The sequence below is a fragment of the Aspergillus thermomutatus genome (genome assembly GCF_002237265.1).
Source record: "Aspergillus thermomutatus strain HMR AF 39 chromosome Unknown NODE_44, whole genome shotgun sequence".
Taxonomy (NCBI): Eukaryota; Fungi; Ascomycota; class Eurotiomycetes; order Eurotiales; family Aspergillaceae; genus Aspergillus; species Aspergillus thermomutatus.
In genome coordinates this window covers 84893-104415 of record NW_020798093.1, presented here as the reverse complement: position 1 = coordinate 104415, position 19523 = coordinate 84893, and the positions used below count along the sequence as shown (strand labels likewise).

General features: G+C 52.0%; 7 protein-coding genes across 7 annotated transcripts; 2 read left to right on the top strand and 5 right to left on the bottom strand.

Annotated features, from left to right (window-relative positions):
* Window positions 1–231: 231 nt before the first annotated feature.
* Window positions 232–2324, top strand: CDV56_108241 (putative MFS transporter; the record flags this gene model as incomplete). The annotated part of the gene is made up of 9 exons (XM_026761860.1): window positions 232–425; window positions 499–706; window positions 767–783; window positions 845–947; window positions 997–1445; window positions 1501–1587; window positions 1638–1691; window positions 1752–2081; window positions 2141–2324. The coding sequence occupies 9 exons, from the start codon at window positions 232–234 to the stop codon at window positions 2322–2324; spliced, it is 1626 nt and encodes a 541-aa protein (XP_026616329.1).
* Window positions 2325–2408: 84 nt separating this feature from the next.
* On the bottom strand, window positions 2409–3392 carry CDV56_108206 (glycoside hydrolase family 43 protein; the record flags this gene model as incomplete). The annotated part of the gene is made up of 1 exon (XM_026761825.1): window positions 2409–3392. One exon carries the CDS (start codon window positions 3390–3392, stop codon window positions 2409–2411), a length of 984 nt encoding a protein of 327 aa, XP_026616328.1.
* Window positions 3393–3807: 415 nt separating this feature from the next.
* Window positions 3808–4464, bottom strand: CDV56_108179 (uncharacterized protein; the record flags this gene model as incomplete). The annotated part of the gene is made up of 1 exon (XM_026761798.1): window positions 3808–4464. The coding sequence occupies one exon, from the start codon at window positions 4462–4464 to the stop codon at window positions 3808–3810; it is 657 nt and encodes a 218-aa protein (XP_026616327.1).
* A 507-nt stretch (window positions 4465–4971) lies between these two features.
* On the bottom strand, window positions 4972–7258 carry CDV56_108094 (oligopeptidase family protein; the record flags this gene model as incomplete). The annotated part of the gene is made up of 2 exons (XM_026761713.1): window positions 4972–7126; window positions 7242–7258. 2 exons carry the CDS (start codon window positions 7256–7258, stop codon window positions 4972–4974), a joined length of 2172 nt encoding a protein of 723 aa, XP_026616326.1.
* Window positions 7259–7807: 549 nt separating this feature from the next.
* Window positions 7808–14437, bottom strand: CDV56_107858 (ATP-dependent RNA helicase BRR2; the record flags this gene model as incomplete). The annotated part of the gene is made up of 1 exon (XM_026761477.1): window positions 7808–14437. One exon carries the CDS (start codon window positions 14435–14437, stop codon window positions 7808–7810), a length of 6630 nt encoding a protein of 2209 aa, XP_026616325.1.
* Window positions 14438–14866: 429 nt separating this feature from the next.
* On the top strand, window positions 14867–18076 carry CDV56_107730 (mismatch repair ATPase MSH1; the record flags this gene model as incomplete). Its single annotated transcript, XM_026761349.1, has 3 exons — window positions 14867–15229; window positions 15318–16239; window positions 16302–18076. The coding sequence occupies 3 exons, from the start codon at window positions 14867–14869 to the stop codon at window positions 18074–18076; spliced, it is 3060 nt and encodes a 1019-aa protein (XP_026616324.1).
* A 155-nt stretch (window positions 18077–18231) lies between these two features.
* CDV56_107693 (ureidoglycolate hydrolase) lies at window positions 18232–18981 on the bottom strand (the record flags this gene model as incomplete). Its single annotated transcript, XM_026761312.1, has 1 exon — window positions 18232–18981. The coding sequence occupies one exon, from the start codon at window positions 18979–18981 to the stop codon at window positions 18232–18234; it is 750 nt and encodes a 249-aa protein (XP_026616323.1).
* Window positions 18982–19523: the final 542 nt, after the last annotated feature.

Genomic DNA, 19523 nt, shown 5'->3' with positions numbered 1-19523 from the left:
GTTATCTTCGAGACTAAAGCTAAAGCTTATAGCAGCAAACGTGTACCCGTGCGTGATTGATACATTCTGCAGTGAGACTTATATTTGAGCTCGCCACTCGACTCTGATCGGCAGTCCGATTGCAACCTCCATCGAGCTGGGCAGCGGTGTTTGTACATTCGGAAAATCCAAGGACATGTAAACAGCATTATTGCAATTCACAAGCACTCATACAATCAATTCTGCTTCGTCATGGCGCCTCATGTGGACAGTGATGCCATCCCAGGCACGTTCATCCTGGTAGACTTGGATGGTGTCTTGGCCACTCGTCACCTTGATAGAGGAGACAGAGATATTGTGCTTGTGCCTGAACCCTCCAATGACCCAGATGATCCCCTGAACTGGTCACCACGGCGCAAGCTACTATCTACGATCTGTGTGAGCGTGTGAGTCAACCTAGGAGGTTGTTTGATCTATAGAGTTCTTTATGAAACGGCTAATCTGCTCCCTATCGTCCAGGTACACCTTGTTTGCGGGAATCTCAACCTCGGTTGTTTATTCGGTGCTTGTTCAGCTCTCTGAAGAGACGGGTGTTGCGGTGGACACTCTCAATCAAGGAACCGGATATATGTTCTTGCTCGCAGGCTGGGGCCTTCTCTTCTGGCAACCATTTGCATTGCAGTATGGCAAACGGTTGACCTACATTCTCTCATTAGTCGGAATATTGGTGAGTCCTGCAAAAGTATTGAGACAAGGTCAAGAGACTGACAGAGAATCCTTGCAATAGGCTACCTTGATATGGGGGTACGTTATCAAGATGCTTCGTCATGGACTCTAATCGCTAATGGGGACACTCTGCTAATAGTCCTTATGTTCGTTCGAACGGCGAGTGGATTGGCCGCAGCATTCTGTCAGGCTTCTTCGTTGCTCCGATTGAAGCCCTTCCAGAAGTGACGGTCACGGATGTGGTGCGTATTTGTGGCTCAAAAGTGTATGCTACTTATTGATGAAGTCTAGTACTTTACCCATGAACGAGGGACGTATATGGGACTGTACGCTTTCTTTTTGGCCGGGAGCAACTACTTTGCGCCAGTCATATGCGGCTTCATCGCCCAATATCAGGGATGGCAATGGGTTTTCTACTGGCCTGCCATATTCTGCGCCGTAACTATCGTGTTCCTCTTTTTCTTCATGGAGGAGACAAACTACGCACGGAAACATGCCGAGACAGCCACGGTCGAGGGCGTGCTAGAGTCGTCAACGACCCCCTCTGAGCAAGCTGACCAGGAAAAGGCTTTACCTGCCACTGCACAAGCGGATGAAACCGAGTGTGGAGTTATCTATAGCAAGAAGACCTATATTCAGAAGCTGGCAATCATTGGACCTCGACAAGCCCGGAACAACATGTTTAGGAGGTTCTACCAAACGTTGTATTACCTGAGCTGGCCGGTTATCTTCTATGCTGGGTACGTCAACCGGTTCCTGATCTTGATTTCAAACACTGGACACTGACGGGGGCAGGTTTTCGTATGGCTCGTATCTGATTTGGTTCAACGTGTTGAATGCCACCGCGTCTCTTATTCTGGGGTCAGCACCGTATAATTTCAGGTAGGACTGCTGAGAGAACAACCTAGCATGCATCCGACTAAGTATGGCAGTTCATCAATGGTCGGTCTGAGCTACCTTGCATGCTGCCTAGGTGTCATTGGTGGGTGAGTTGGTCTTATGGCTAGCGAGCAATCAACATACAGGCCCTACTAAACTCAGCCTAGATCTCTTTTCACCGGCAGATTCAGTGACTGGCTTACAATTAACCTAGCTCGACGCAACGGCGGAGTGATGGAAGCCGAGCAGCGTCTCTGGCCCTTCCTTGCATGTCTGATTCTTGTCCCTGGATCCTTGCTCCTCTGGGGTGTGGGTGCAGCCCATGAGGTCCACTGGTTCGGACTTCTAGTTGCAATGTGCCTTCTTGCGCTCGCCAACACCTGCGGAATCACCCTGAGCGTCAACTACCTCGTTGACAGCTACAGGGAGCTGAGTGGCGATGCGATGGCTAGTGTGATCTTGGTTCGCAACACGATGTCGTTTGCCATCGGCTACGGGTAGGTTACGGCCCAAGCGGACTTGAATGCGAGTGCTGACGAAGACTCGATTAATATAGTATTACACCCTGGCTTCAAGACATGGGATACCAGAACTGCTTTGTGTCAGCGGCATTCATTGGCATGGCCATATCTGCCGTGTTCCTGGTGATGATCAAATGGGGAAAGACATTCCGAGCTCGCAGTCGCGACAAGTACTGGAGCATTGTCATGGAAAATCAAGCAAGGGGAATGGGACATTGATGTCTTCATGACATAACGACATACGTTTATGATATATACATCTCTCGGAACATGCAAGTAGCTATACATCTGAATACCAAGCCCTCATTCAGCCAGCTTGATATTCCCCTCAGCATCATAAACAATCTCTCGCATCTTCACACTCCGCAGATGATCCACGCCTCCCGACAGCGAACAGTCATGATAGAAAAGATACCACTTCCCCTGGAACTCCGCGATAGAATGATGCGTCGTCCACCCGAGGACCGGCTCCAGGATCCGGCCGCGGTACGTGAACGGACCCAGCGGACTATCCCCCGTCGCATACACCAGGTAATGCGTATCACCCGTCGACCATGAGAAGTAATACTTGCCGTTATACTTGTGCATCCACGCCGCCTCAAAGAACCGCCGCTCATGGTCATCCGCCGCCAGCGGCCTCCCCTCCCCATCCACAATCTCCAGCTCCCGGATCTCCCCATCAAACTCAAGCATATCCTCCGTCAGCCGCGCCACACGCGGATACAGCGCCTTCACCCCGTCCCCGCTGGGCTCCTGCGGGCCCGTCTTCGATGCATCAAACTCCCATTCCCCCTTCTCCGACTTGGACCAGCACTGCAATTGCCCGCCCCAGATCCCGCCGAAGTACAGATACGCCTGCCCGTCCTCGTCGACAAACGACGCCGGGTCAATGCTGTAGCTGCCCCGGATGGGATTCGGCTGCGGCGCGAACGGCCCCTCGGGCTTATCGCCCACCGCGACGCCGATGCGGAAGATCCCCTCGCGATCGCGCGCGGGGAAGTACAGGTAGTACTTCCCGTTCTTGGAGGCGGCGTCGGGAGCCCAGAGCTGCTTGGAGACCCAGGGGACGTCGGAGTCCTTGAGGACGACGCCGTGGTCTGTGACGGGGCCGCCGACGGTCTCCATCGAGAAGACGTGGTAGTCGTTCATGTCGTATTGGTCGCCATTGTCGTTGAACTGGATGTCTGTCTCGCGGTCGTGCGAGGGGTAGATGTATAGTTTGTTGTTGAAGACGTGGGCGGAGGGGTCCGCGGTGTAGATGTGTTTGACGAGGGGTTCTCTGGCCATTGTTATTTTCTTCCCTGTGTTTCAAGGACGGCCTAGTCTAGCGAGTAAAGAAGTGATTGCCGTGAGCATTCTGATATCGACAGTGCCGCTGGATTCTTATAGCATCTCAGTGCCTCTCGGGTTTATCCGACTCAGGCTAAAACACCAGAAACCAAGAAATTACCCCACCACTCCATCAGGCTAAACGGGGTATTAGATTTATTGGAGATGCCTTTAATCAAATAGATTGGATAATATGATTTGAATCGCATCGAATTGAAATGTGGTCCCTGTCTCCAATGAGTATGCGTTTGGCTGAATGTAGATATCTATCAAGGCTGAATATGCACGCGCAGCATCACAACTCCCGCAAAACGAACAAAGACAAACAAAGACGACGCACCTTTCAGACCCCAACTGAATAGGGTCTGAAGAATCAACACCCCCATGCCTTCCACCGCAAAATAGCATCAGGATCATCCCGCTGCGCCTGCAAAAGACCCTGCTCCCACTCCCACTCCATCCTCGCCAGAAGCTCCTCCTCCGTTTCGTCCTCACTCGCAGATCCTGCCAGCGTCTCTCTATGATCACTAACAGTAGGCGACTCACACCCCCTCAGCCCAATAAAGCGACCAAACCGTCGCCGCTTCGTACGGAGGTTGACGCTCTTCTCGCCCTGTGTACCGATCCACGCGGGGATCGACACGGGGTATGCCGTCGTGGCTTCCACCGGGGGCCATACCTGGTGGAAGTGACGAGCTAGATCGTCCAGTTGCCGGGAGGTGAGTAGGTGGTAGGCGAGGAGGGTCTTGGGGAATTTGGGATGCTGCAGCCCCGTGGTGCTGGAGACGAGGGGGCAGAGCGGGGTGCGTAGATGGCGGAGGATGGACTGGAAGGATGGATGGGCCTTGCTGGGTCCTAACCCTGGTCTTGATTCCACTTGTGATGGTGACTGCGATGGCTTGGCTGTCAATCGGTTCGAAGTCGAGTTTGTGGGTGTTGACGGTGAGAATGTGCAGGAGATACTGGGGGATTGAGGTGACGAAGGGTCTATCACGATACGGGGAAGGGAGGGATTCTTGCCGCCCTGCATTCTGTATATGGAAGAATTAATTTCCTGGTCAAAGGTGAGATATAGACTTGGACTTCTCTGTCAGTTCGCTTCTTGTGTTGCTGCGTGGGAGTAGATTGCTCAAATCAAAGCAGTTGGATCGTAGCTGTGAGATCATAGAGACGAGAGCAGGCAATCGTCGCTTATATACGGTTTCATCATAAACCATGAAACAGCTGCTGTATGTCACAAAGATTTATGGCGAAGAAAAGCCAATGACAAGAATAGCAATTCTTTGTTGGTGCCAACAAACCAGCAGTTGACCATATTGGACTCAGCCTTTGTCTCAAAGGCTTTTCCGTTTCATCCTAGAAAATGAAAAATCAAACAATAAGATCATTCAACAATGTAATGAGCCATCCATTGAGGATAATCAACAAAGGATTATGAGACAGAATCTCGAATTCAAAGGATACCGACGCGGCTATATCAAAAGGTCATTGTGCACATCCAAGACTACAAATGCAGAGTCGTTACAGATACATCAGACTATGAAAGAGATAGACCAGCTACACGCTTCTCCAACGGTGTCTTCTTCGAGGTAAAGGCATCACCCTTCTCATCGGTCACTGGAGGCAAGCCGACATACTTGTTGATCCAGTTGAAAACAGTCTGGTGCCAGACGAGAGAGTTCTCCGGGTTCAGCACCCAGTGGTTTTCGTCTGGGAAGGTCAGGAAGGCACTCTCAACTCCTCTCATTTGCAGGATGTTGAACGCCGCCAGTCCCTCGGCTATTGTCAAACGGTAGTCGAGCTCATTGTGAATGATCAGATGCGGTGTCTGCCAATGTTCCGTAAAACGAGACGGATCCCACTTTTCCCAGTTCTCTGGGACCTTCCAGATCGGGCCTCCCAGATCATGGAGCGGAAAGTATTGTTCCTCACTAGCAAGCTGAGAGGTCATGCTGAACACTCCGTCGTGGGTGACGAGCGCCTTGAATCTGCGGCCGAGCGGATGGCCCTGGATCCAGTTCATCATATAACCACCATAAGACGCTCCAAGTGCAACGGCTCTAGTGGTGTCAACATAATCCAGATTCTCTTCGATGTAGTCAAATCCTTTTTCGATGTCGATATAAGGAAGGCCTCCCCATGAACCACGGATCGCGTCCGTAAATGGTTGCCCGTATCCGGTGCTGCCTCGGGGATTGGGCGTAATGACGACGTAACCCTGCTCAGCAAACACGGCAGGATTCCATCGAGTGCTCCATTGATCATTCCATGCTCCCTGGGGCCCTCCATGAATCAGATAAGCGAGCGGATACTTGTCGCCAGGCTTGAAATTGGACGGTTTGACCACCCACGCATGTACGGGGTGATCCTCAGCGCCTCTGAACCAAATCTCATCTACCTGTGTGGGTGAAAGGCCAAAGGCGGTGCCTCCACGGCCAATAGATGAGACGACCCTGACGTTGGAGGCATCCTGGGTGTCAATGATGGTCCACAAGCTATTGTCCACCAAATTGTTGCTGGAGATCAACAGCTTCGATGAATTCGCCCCTAAGGGGAAAACATCCGTAACATAACCAGAATGCGTGAGCTTCTTCAACGCATCGGGCGTACTATGGCGGACATTGTCGAGAGGAAGTTGATACAAAACGCCACGGCCCAGCTCCTCGACCTGAACGAATAATGATTGATCGTCCTTAGCAAAGGTCAATCCCGACGGACTGAGATCCCACTGTCCCTTGCCATCAGCAGAGGCAAAAACCTCAATCATCTCACCACTCCAAGGGTTTGGAACATATAAAATTCTGTTCTTGTCCGACTCATAGCCATCCTCACGCATCGCGAGGAGAGCAATCGAGCTGCCGTCAGACGAAAGGACAGGGGATGACATAGCGCCCTCGAGACCCTTGACCGTGCACATCTTGGCTTCCAGCGCGCCCACACCGGTCCACGAGAACATCGGACAGTAGTAGCACGAGCAGGAAGTGTGCGTCGCGGGGTTGAGATTAGGATCTTTCGCAACAAACACAATTGCTGACGGGCTGATGTCGAAATCGCCTGAGCCGCCAAAAGGTGGGATAGGCGACTCAACCCCAGTCAGCCCGCAAACCGAGATCAGGTTCGTCAACCCAGAGACGGAATATCTGCCTGCCTGCCGAGTGGCAGGGGACAAGGGTGCGCGCTGCAGCAAGCCATACCAAATGGCGTTGCGCTGTGGCTCAATCCACGAGTCCCAGTGTCGGACAAAGAGGGACGTATACAGCCTGCCTGAACTGAGAGGCTTCTTGGTGTCGTGTGGATTGTACAATGACCCATCCGGGTTGGCCTTCCCAGCCACCGCGAACCCAACCTTGCCCGGTTCGACAACAGTCACCTTGAGATCCGACACGGGACCGGGAACAGTGCCCGCAGTGTAGGTCTTGTCGACTTCCCGCGCGTCTCCGACAATGAAGCTGGTGTTGCCATTTGCTTTTGTCTTCAGCCAGACCAGCTGGTCGCTGTTATCCAGCCACTGTGGGCTGCTGGCGCCCGGGTCGTTCGTGATGAGGGCTGATCGGCCGGTGGCAATGTCTAGTACGCGGATCTCATTGGTCTTGGAATGAGAGTCGAAGGAGTAGGTTGTCTGTGTGTAGACGGCAAGTGTCCCTGAAGAGTTGGGGATGGGCCCAGAGCGGCGGGGAGCTCCCAGTAAGACCCTGATCAAGTCAGCGACCCGAATTGTGTTAAAACATGCCTGTTTTCGACTCGAGGACTTCACAGGCTCTAGGAATAGACATGACTGCCTTTTTTGAAAGACGAATGTCTACTTACTCCGGAGTAAACTTCATTGATCGGATGGTCATGAGTGATAAGAGCTGTCTCGATAAGATCGGCGCCAAGCGTTTAGGGGAAGACAATGCAATTGGGTTGAACAGACAAAACTGTGTAATTTATGGATAATGGATTATTATACTGTGTATATGGCAAGCAGTGAGATACAACAATGATGGACGCTGTCAGATCAGGAGGGGGTTGTGGAGGAGATGGAAGGGGGAAGAGAAGAGGAGGTTGGAGAAATGGAGAGCTGCCTGGTATTGCGTGAGGAGAAGCCAAGCAGATCAACGTTTAGTACTGAGTCTATCTACGGAGTACTTCACATAATAAATATTATTTGTGATATATCATACCCTGAAGATCATTGAATGATGGTGGTGAATATAACTACACTCATCAGAGATAATCGATAGAAATGCTACAAAAAAGACGCTGACAACTGGACGTGATCTGAAATCTTGGATTGAACATTCCTATTATCATTGCTTCCACATAGACCGTATAATTACAACAAAGAAAAATAAAACAGACGGGTCTAGATGCCAACAAATTTTATAGGCCCTTTACTCCTCTTCCTCCTCACTCTCATCCTCTTCCATGCCTTCAGCTGCCGTCACAGTAAACGTGGGGGCTTGATCGACACCCACATAGCTGTCGCACATTAGGTACAGCGTCAACTCATGCTCACCAGGCGTGGGCACAATGTACTCCAGGCGCAACTCCAATTTGCGTCCGATGGTAACTCGCTTGATGGCAAGCAAATTCTTCGTCTTCTCGTCTCCCACCACCAACCACCAATTCTCCATCTTCTTGCTGGGGTAGAACGGGGCGTGTACAGTGGTGTCAGGCTCCTCGTCCTCTTCGACTTCCCGTTCGATCTTGATTTTGAGATACGCCGGCTCGCCGGATGTGATATTCTCACAATCCTCCACCTGGAAGTCAAGGTCAAGGTTGGGATACTTCTCGTTCGTGAACGCGGCAGCCTGAGCCAACTGTGAGTTATCGAGACCAAGTCGCTTGACCAACGTGGTGTAGTCCTTGTTCTCGGACGGATCCATCGCTTCCATGAACTCGAAGATGTCATTGATGTTGTATTCATTGGCGACCTTGATGGCTTCAGGGCCAAAGTGAGGAATCTGCTTAAGAGGGCTATCCCGATCCCACATGGCTTGGACGACCATCTGTGACATTTCCATGGCATTCATCGCGTTCAAGTGACCCTCAGATGAGAGAACATCGACACATGCACTGAGAAGGTTGAGAACCTTGCTGACAATGACCTCCTGGTCCTTGGCAAGGTCAATGGGCAGTTGCATGCGGGAGAAGTGAGCTTGCAGGAGAACAAAGGCCTTGAAGTGAGGCGAGTCGTAGGCGGGTTGTGACATCTTGACGGGTACGCGATCGTACACCCGTCGTAGAATGTGGTCTTCGTGTCGACGCATCTGAATCGATTCGAATTCCGTGGCCGAGGTGATAATCTCCAGAATACCCTTGAGCTTCGTGCGAGCGCTGAGCGAAAGGAGGAAGGTCTGCATGGTGATGAAGGAAATGTTGTAGTAAGCGCCAATCATGGCCGCATTGAGGGGCGAAACGCTGTCATCCTCTTCATCCAGATCAATGATCTTAGCCTCCGACAGCTCCTTCAATGTGTTCTCCACCAACTCGGACAAGAAAGTGCTGAGACCTTCGTGGCTAACGTCACTTAAACCGTAGAAGCTGGGGTTGGCAAGGAGACGGCGGTAAAAATACGTGTAAGTCATCCAATCCACGGCGTCCTGGGTCGAAGTGACTGTCCTTGTGCTGATCTCGGTAACAAATGCGTCATGTAAGTACAATTGCAAATGACTTTCGACGGGCAAAGCTTCGTTAAGGAACTTCTTGTAATACTCGCGCTTGACTGCAGGTACCATCAGGACACCTCGGCCAATCTTGTCCTCCTTAGGACGAGTAGCTTTGCCGAACATCTGCAGGATTTCGCTGATGGGATAGTCGATATAACGGTGCTCGCGGCCTTCAAAGAATTGTGTTCCCATGACGATTACAAGATGCGCAGTGAGATTCAGCTCCCAGCAGACATCGCGTGAAGCAAGTAGAACCTGAATCGCACCAATGGTGAAGAGGTGCGAAACGATGCGCTTGTCAGTGGCGCTAAGAGCTTCGTGATAGTATCCAATGCCGTGGGAGAGCGATTCTGCCAGCGTCCGTTCCTGAACCCGATTCAGTAGTGGCGCAAGTTCATTCACATCAGCATGAAGGAACCGGTCTTCGTTGTCGTCGGCAGCGCAAGCAGCCAAGAGATCCATAGCTGTTGATCTTGTTTGCTTGCGATTAGGTACAAAGACAAGCGCGGGCTTGTCCGGAGCCAACTGCAAGATCGAGTGATATGCCGGCTTAGCCATGGCCAGCATGAGTGAGGGGAAGTGAGGAATGCTGAAGGACTGGAGATGGAGCTCGAGAGGCACAGGGCGAGCATGAGGGCTGAAATTGTAAATCGTATGCTTGCTCGCGCCAATCCACTCGCCAATGTCGCGGGCGTTAGCGAGAGGCACACTCAACCCAACGATACGCATACCATTCTCTAGCTGAAGGGCAATGGAATGCATGCGCGACACCACTACCTCGTACACGTATCCTCCATAGCCTCCAAGCATATGCAGTTCATCTGCTATAAACAGCTGCACAGATTGCACGTTCTTGCGCCTTTGCCATTGCCGGGACAGAACATCCCACTGCGTCGGTGTGGCGAGAACCAGATCTGCCTGATCCAGCAATTTAAGATCCGCAGTGGTCTCTCCGGTCAGCTTGACGATATTCTTGCCGCCACCGAGGTTACCCAGGCGCTTCTCCCAGTCCGCATGTCGTTGATCAACCAACTCTTGGAAAGGAGTAATATAGACGGCCCTGCCACTATCTCTGGTTGACCAATGCCGCAGCAACGCAAGCTCAGCACAAACAGTTTTGCCACTGCCCGTGGGAGCACCGAGAAAGACATTGTCATCGGAATCATATAAAGACTTGAAAGTTTGGGTCTGGATCTTGTTGAAAAATTGCCATTCAGGATAGAGCTGCTGGTAATCCTCACGCTTCAGTGCCTTGACGGGCGCCCGTTGCATGTCCAGCAAAGGAGTGTGGGGCGGAAATCGCTCTGGAAGGATCAGCTTCTGGAAAGACACCGCAATCTTGGTCTCTGAGTGCATCCACCGATCGGAAACGAGAGAGATGAAATAGTTAGGGGGCATCGGCTCGGTAATGGGAACAGTAAACTCGACCAGATGCTCGTTCATCTCGGCCTGTGCATAGTCCTTCCGGAGGATGAATTGATCGTGGAACAAAATTTCCTCGCCGTCACAGTCCTCGACGAGGATCCAAAAATCTTGCGCTGTCCCGTGCAAAGATTCATCCCACACGAAATTCGGAGTAATGGTAAGTTCCACTCGAAGCAATGACCGGGTGACAGGTTGAACTTGCGCCTGGACTTCCAAACGAGGGAACTTGGACACGAGATCACACACCGTCCGTCCAGCCTTGGGCATACCAAGGAGTTCGCCCATGCGAGGAGGGTCGAGGTCGAAATAGCTGGACCAAGGCACGTCAATTCTCTCCGCTTTCTGCAGGATATCCCGGGGACAGTGAGGGAATTGACGAAGTGGTGTCATTGTCGGCCACATTCGCCGTTCAGCCATCTTGCAGAGATCGAGAGCAGTCTTCGCGACAGATGACCAGCCTTTCCTCAAGGAAATCTCAAAAAGCGCCCGCAAAATACGACCCGCGGACTGAGTAACATACACCATGTCTGCCATCAAGGCAAGACCTTCTAGCTTTAGTCTGGAAATGTAGGCCTGCAGCAAGACGTTGATCTTCGAATGAGGCTCATCAATGCTCTCCTTCACAGGAACAGGAACACGACCGAGAAGTTTTGCTAACTCCAATTTCTCGTCTTGTCGAACAGGGATGTACTTGAATTCGTCGCTGAGGGCGAAAATGCGGAAGAGCTCAATGGTCGAGATGGATGGTTGGATGTGCTGAGAGTAGGTCAACATGGAATTGTGGCCAATGTAGTAATGCGAAGCAACTCGTCCCAGTTCGGTGGATTGCAGACGCCCAGTCTTCTTCTCATACTTAACAAGTCCGGCCCTTTCCAAGATGACGGCTGCGGAGTGAACAAGGTCAACTCGTTTTTGTTCCAACGCGTCGTCGTTCTCATAATCAGCGCCCACGCTGTACAAGCCAGGCGAGCGGAGCATACGGACAAAAAGGTAAGTGTAACCCAGCCACTCCACTCCCTCGTCGCGGTTGCGGATGTTCCCAAGAACGATCTCCGCATTCATGGTATCAGCAAGTTTGCTCATGAGCTGACTCTCAATTGGCAATTGCTGGTTCATGAGGGAGAGGTAGTACTGAATTTCAGATTGGGATGTGATAATAATACCTTCACCAAAAGTGTCGTATTGAGGTCGACCGGCTCGGCCTAGCATCTGGAGGACATCCTGAGGGCTAAGCTCAACCCAGCTACCCTTCTCTGGTGAATATACCTGGGTTCCTTTGATGATAACGGTATGCGCGGGAAGGTTGACACCCCAGGCAAGAGTTGCCGTGCATACGAGGACTTGGATGCTGCCATCAGCGAACAGCGCTTGGACGGAGTCACGATCCGCTAGACTCAGCCCTGCATGGTGAATACCGAAACCGTATGGCAACAGGTCTTTCAGCGATGCGTCGTCGACAGACTCGGCTTCTTCCGCTAGAATAGCCCTGCTTGCAGCATCGCTACGCAAAATCTGGCCAATAGTCTCCATCTCCAATGCTTTATCCCTGATATACTTGGCCGTCTTCGCCGTTTCCTTCCGGGAGTGGACGAAGATGAGCATCTGGTTTCTTCGCTGCCCGACTTGCTCAAGAACCTTGTTATAGCAAATATCGTTCATCGTCTTCAGCTGCTTGATAGCTTTCTTGTCGGTGACACCAATGAATTCCTGCTTCAAGGGGCATGGTCGATAAGAACCATCAAAGTGGAACAGGCCTTTATTGGGGTCAACTCGCAAGAAGCTGGCTACATCACGGTAGTTTGGTAAAGTCGCACTGAGACCAACGATGCGGACAGGTTCTCCCGTCTGCTCTACCTTGCGGATTGTCCGACTAACGATACTCTCAATGACAGGTCCTCGCTCGTCATGAAGCAAATGAATTTCATCGATGATAATGAGACGCACGAGCTTGGTGTAGCTCGTCTCCGACGCTTTTCTGGTGATGACGTCAAATTTTTCGGGAGTCGTGACAATCAGCTGGGTTTCAGCAATCTGTTGCTTTGTGAGTTGACGATCACCAGTCAGCTCAGAAACTCGAATGCCGTAGGGCTCGAGCCGTTTGCCAAAGTTGCCGACTTGCTCCTGGACCAGAGCTTTCAACGGAGAGATATAAATGATTTTGAAATCGTCGAGCATGATCTCTCCCGTCTCCGGGTTGCGATTCTTGCCGATCTCGCGAAGAATGGCAAGCATGGCAACATTCGTCTTTCCAGATCCTGTGGGAGCACAGACAAGCATATTGCCGTCATCGTGGAAGGCGGACGGGTAGCATTTGGTCTGAACTCGATTGAGTTCCTTGGAACTGCCAAAGCCGATACGGGCCCATTCAGGCAGTTCAGTGGTGGGGATGTTCTTCTCCCCAGGGTCTCGCTTGGGTTTTGGCGGTGGTACATGAATTTCCTCGTATCCTTTAAATGTCCGCTTGGTGGAACCTTGAGGCAGCTTGACATTCGGATTGGTCATCAGATGGTTGCCTTGATGGAAGACAAGGTTCTCCAGGTTGATCAGCCTCTTGGGTTGCAGACCGCCGACCAAGCCACCCTCTGCAGGCTTCTGCTCGGGGACTGGCGCGCTAGGGACATCAACATCCATCAAATCGAGCTTGATCTTCTTCTCAGGACGACCTGCCGCTTCATCACGGACTGTCTTGCCTCGAATTTCGTCCAAAATAGCTCGGTGGCCAGCCTCAACCATCTCACTTTCAACGAGATGGCGAGCATCGGCATCTTCGGCAACCCTGCGCCAACGAGTTACCCACACAATCTTATCGCGGTTTGTGACGAATTTGGCGACAAGGTCTGGGTGCTCATAATCGAAAAGTTCCATCAGATCGTTTTCCACGTCTCGCAGGGATTTCTCTGTGCCGTCCTCCACTTTGCCACCAAGTATTTCCAGAGCTTGTGTGGCCTTCTCCTGCTGTATATGAGCGTCGGTATAAGCAGAACCAATTTGACGTTGTAACCAGTAAGCGTCGATTTGCCGGGCAGGAACTATCAAGTTCTTGTCCTGTCGTTGGTCGGCGCGATCTAGCCCACCGTCGATGACCATCTCTTCGTCATCCGCAAGACCTTCGAGATTCGCCTTCTCGGCCGTCGCAGCCTCAATATCGGGAGCTTCTTGTTCATCTGGCTCTTCATCGTCTGTCAGGTCATCCTCGTCTCTGACCTCGGTGACAGTGCCCATCCGCTCATCATCCTCGTCTTCCTCGTCGAAGACGACGGCGACACCCTGGCGTTCGTCGAGCTCTGCCTCTTCTTGGCCGTCCAATCCACCCTCCATCTCTTCGTCCTCGTCCTGTGCATCGTAGTCCGTAATCTTCTTACCCAAGTTTACAAGCTCGTTGAACTCTTTTGGACTCATGGAGCTGCCAAGTAAATCATCAATCTCCTTTTTCTTGTCAAAGTCCTTCATATCTTCGTCCTTCAACAGCTCCAACACAGCGTCGGCAGCACTTCGGACGACTTCGTGAGGGACATCACCCAGATGGCTGGCAGTCATCGTAAGTATAAGATCGTAGGTCGCGCGGGTCGCGGGTGTCCGAGGGCGGTATTTCAACCCTTCGATGAGAGCATCTGCAGCGGAGAGAATACCCTGACCGCGTAATTGTTGTTGCCCGCGACGTTTTCTCTGTTCTCGAGCGAGCACATCCTCCCCTTCTCGGATCGCACCTCGCTCGATATCTGTAGGCCCGACGGCTTTCTTCTTTGTCTTTGGCACATCATCATGCGCGACTCTTGAGCCCATCTCCCGAATACTGATGCGCCCGGCAAGGGATTCTGGGTCTCCGGTGGGTTCATCGTTGATGCGAGAGATGAAACGACGGTCCGCCTGGAGAACCAGGTTGGACATCGCCGAGTACTTGTACTGGGAGATATTTTGGTCCGCCATCTTGACGATGTCTCAACTGCAATCAAAAATCCGACAAAACAAGAACGATCGTGCGACGACTTCTTTCAGTCGCCCGGGCTCAGTGGAGCTCAGATTCAGCCGGCGCGTCGAGACACCTGCGTCAAGAAATGAATTGTGGGGATGATTAAGTGTCCGAAAAGGCTTCACAAACCTGAATCATCCTCTTGCAGCAGGCAAGCTTACTCGTTGTTGCAGGGTTGCAAGCTGCCTGAGTGGTTTGGATGGTTGAAGGGAGATGGCGTTGAAAGTTGTCGGGAAGTTCTTCTGTAGCAGATTTCAGTGGCGAAGCGGGAAGGTTTGGCGAGTGACAGACACCTGAGGTTTGAGGTTCCCCTTTTTAGTTGTCGCCGCCCGCAATCTCATTCATCCACATCAACACCATCTTGGTGACCTGCTCAGCTCAAGACCATGCGCATCAATGGACTTCGATTCGCCCGTTTAGTCCCGTCGCGGTTCTATTATCTCCCTGAATTCGACACTTCTGCCCCGCATCGTTGCCTCGTGCATCGAACGATCTGTCACCATGCGCGTCGTCCACTCTCACGCGTCGAAGCTCCGTTACCAACGCCTCATCTCGAGCTCAGAAGGGGGGCGAAAACGCGGACTACGGTCAAACTCAAGGATTTACCGCAAGGCGCATTGAAACTCGAGCCGTATGATGATGCTACGGACGATGCGCCTCGATACCCCACCGTCGTACAAGGACATCGGAATAACATGCAGAAATTCAGGAATTGTGTTGTTTTGACTCGAGTAGGAGGCTTCTACGAGGTACGGACTTCGGACTGGCGGTTCGAGTAGATTTAGACAGTCGTATTCTCTCTTCTGAAGGCAGCATAGATCCCTGACGATTCTCCAGCTCTACTTTGAGCAGGCTGAAGAGCTAGCTCCGTTGCTGAACTTGAAGCTCGCCTTCAAGAAGACCAACGCGGGACCTGTTCCCATGGCAGGATTTCCTTTCTTTCAGCTAGACCGGTTTCTGAAGATACTCGTCCAAGACCTGAATAAATACGTGGCTATCAGCGAAGAGTTTGCCAATGTCGCCGAGGATAAAGCCCGGGGTGGTCTGCTCTTTGATCGCAGGGTAGCCAGAATTATCACGCCAGGTACCCTTATCGATGAGAAGTTCATGGATCCTTCGGAGAACAATTTCTTGCTGGCGATTTATATGGACGTGCCAGCCTTGAAAGCGCAATTAGAACAACAGAAGGATGATTTGTCTGCGCAGCAGCACATTTTGTCATCCGCATTCCAACGCGTAGGCTTGTCCTGGCTGGACCTATCCACAGGCGATTTTTTCACACAATCGACGACCGCTCAGATGCTTCCTTCGGCTATTGCTCGGATTGGAGCACGGGAGATACTCGTGGACCAGAAACTTCAGGATCTGATCGGGCAGGAGCTGCAACTTCTGGTCGGGCATGACCATCGTTTGATAACCTCTTTCGCATTTCCCGGCAGGATTCTACCTATATCGCAGTGGAGCTCTGTGCTTGAAGCGCCTATAGCTGGCCAAGATTCTGACGCTTTCACGCCAGAAGAGGTCTCAGCCGGTTATAGCTTGCTGGAGTATATCAGAGTACAGCTGCAGGGCTTGAATTTGAAGCTTCAGCCGCCTCGTCGTCGACATCTGAATGAGTCTATGAACATTGACCGTAACAGTCTGAGAGGCCTGGAAATTCTTGAGACGGCGCGGGACGGCTTTGGAAAGGGAAGTTTACTACATGCGGTGCGCCGGACGTCTACCAAAAGCGGAGCACGTCTGCTACGAGATCGTCTGAGTATGGCTCACCCTGTTCTGGTATTTTGCTGATTGTAGCTACATCGACTGATATATTCGTAGCATCCCCTTCCACGTCATTGCAGGTAATCAACGAACGACTCGACCTTGTATCAGTCTTTCTCGAGAATAGTGAATTACGCGACAGTGTAATCCAACTGCTAAAACGAAGCTATGATGCTCAACGCTTGGTCCAGAAATTTACCTTGGGGAGAGGAGACCCAGACGACCTGATCTGCCTTGCCAGGGCCATTCAGGCTTCGAGGGAGATCAAGAGGGTTTTATCAAGCCAAGATAACGGCCGGCTTGACAGTTTGCCTCATATACAGTCCATCGGCGCCAAGCGTAGTCTCTCAGCTATGACTGGTCGACTCTATCTGGATGGACCGACCATGCTGGCGGATCGAATCTCAGCTGCTATTGACGAAGAAGGTCTACTGCAGAAGCAGCGTCTTGAGGATGATACGGCTGCTGAAGCGGCGGTTTTGGCGCAGGAAGTAGCCATGAGCGAGGGTCTGCCTGGAGAAGTGGAGGCACTTCCGAAAAAAGTGAGAGCTAAGAACAGCGATCAATCGAAGGTTCCGACGGAAGAAACAATTGCGCTTGACAGTTGGATCATGAGGCGCAATGCCAGCGCGGCTCTTCTTAAGCTACATGAGTCCTTGGACCAGCTGCAAGATGAAAAGACGCGTCTTACTCAACGTCTTCGCGAAGCAGTCGGATCTTCTGCCCTCTCGCTGAAATGGACTCCTGGCCTGGGACATATTTGCCATGTCAAAGGAGTCAGAATTTCCCAGCAGTCTTTAGAGGAGCTAGGTGTGACGCGGAATGTGTCTTCAACCAAGTCGACAAGGTCCTTTTACCTTCCCGCCTGGACAGCATTGGGTGGCCGAATGGACCAGGTGAAAGTCCAAATTCGACAAGAGGAACAGGCGATCTTTGAGACACTGCGCCGCGAAGTGATTCTCAACCTAGTGAAGATTAGACGCAACGCAGCCGTGATGGACGAGCTAGATGTTGCGTGTTCTTTCGCCACCTTGGCTCAAGAACAACGTTTAGTGCGTCCGATCCTCAACAATGGAGTCTCCCACAAAATCGTTGGGGGAAGACATCCAACGGTCAAGCTTGGGCTCGAGGAGCAAGGGCGACAGTTTGTCAATAACGACTGCTTCCTGGGCGACTCGGAGAGGATCTGGCTCATCACTGGTCCGAACATGGCCGGTAAAAGCACGTTCTTGCGCCAAAATGCGCTAATCACAATTTTGGCACAGGTTGGGTCATTCGTGCCTGCTGAGTATGCGGAGATTGGCATTGTAGATCAGATATTCAGTCGCATTGGGGCGGCTGACGATTTATTCCGAGACCAGTCCACTTTCATGGTAGAGATGCTGGAGACGGCCGCCATATTGAAGCAGGCGACAGCGCGCTCCTTCGTTATCATGGATGAGGTTGGCCGCGGGACAACGCCTGAAGACGGGACAGCAGTCAGTTTTGCGTGTCTGCACCACCTGCACTACCGCAACAAGTGCCGGACATTGTTTGCAACCCATTTCCATGCTTTGGCGGACATGACCGGTGACTTTGAGGCACTGGGGCGATACTGTACCGATGTGAAAGAGACGGCCTCGGGGTCGTTCTCATTTGTCCATCGACTGCGCAAGGGAGTGAACCGTGAATCTCATGCGCTGAAAGTCGCGCAGCTCGCAGGATTGCCGAAGGAGGCCCTAGAGATGGCCAGTCGAGTACGACAGTCGTTGGGTAACACGGCTGCATGGTCTTCGGGCGGTAGCGATAGCAATATGTCGGGTGAGCAACCGCGTAGTGCTCGTTACTCCTGACCCTCCATGTACATATGCCGTATCTTCTCGTGTGTTGCACTTTTGCTCGAGATACCCATCTAGTCATGCTTATCGTACATTCATAACTAAGTTTCTCCAACGGACAAAGGCCTCCATTCCAGACGTAGGCAAGAATACCACCTCCTCCAAGCGTTTTAGAGCTTGGAAGCACCCGATGTCCGAGTCTTCCCCAAATCAACCACAACTCCTTCCCCAAACGCAGCCTCCTGCACATCCTCATCATCCACACCGTTGACAAACTGCACAACCACAAAATCCACCCGCCTGGAACCCAACACCACCATCGGCGCATGCCACGTCCCAACCCCATACGTCACCGCTTGCCCACCCCGCGCCACAAACGCCCGCACATTGTTCAAGTCAGGGGGGTCCCTGATCGTCACAGTGTCCCCCGAAGGCGTAGTTGCCGTCGCCGTCTGGCCCTTCAACGTCGGCGCCACGATAACCAGGTAGAATGGTTCCTCCGCATCGCCTGCGCGGGCCTGGCTGGATAGGTCGATAGGTGTGAAAGTCTGCGTGGTGAAGGGGTGTCGCTCCAGGATGCGGACGTCGAAGACGCTAGTCTCCCCTCCTGTTCCTCTGGAGCTGCGCAGTTTGCGCGGGAAGCACGAGAACATGCTCATGCGGGCGGAGGAGGGCTGTCCGCTGGGACATTGCGGGTAGCGGTCGAGGAGTGGGGAGATGGGGCTGTACTTGAGGGCGGAGGATTGGTTTGCAACGACTGGAGCGGGATCGTGAGGAGGGAGAGAGGACAGAGGAGGTGCGGAGGAGAGATTGCGTGGGAGAGGACAGCTGATGGCGGTGCCGAAGGGTGAGAAGGCCTCTTGGGTGAAGGGTTCGGGGGTGATGCGGAGAGTTGGGCTGGAGGTGAGGATGGGCGCCATGGTGTTTTGGATTTGACACTTCGTTGAGACTTTGGGAAAGTGTTAGTGTGTAAAGTTCCTTTGAACTCAATTGCAAGGACCAGCCTCGCAAAACCTGAGAGCAATGCTGGGTTAATAAATCAGGAGAGCAGTCGACAATGACTCCATAAGTGTCGGCACTCGCCGTGGGTGGCAGACGCTAAAAGCAGCTTCGGAAGAGGCCGACTATCATCAACACTTCTCCTATCGACTCCATTAAGAGGTATCTTTCGCAGTCTAAGAATAAGACGAGTTTCAATCATGCATTCTATGGTGATCGCTGATACAATTCATTCTTCTGAATTGTCTTGGAGTTGATTTCTGATTGATGATCGTCCACATCGATTTTCAGGGTCCTCCTCTAAACCAGTTGGCGGGATCTCGCCGGTCATACAACAGGGAGACTCACCACTCCAGCTTAATTTTTACGGACTTACACCGGTCTGCATCAAAATGCAGCAGAAGATTGACAGGGTTCAGAACAAGGCTCCTCTAAATATGGATGCTCCTTTTCTTCCCCGCAT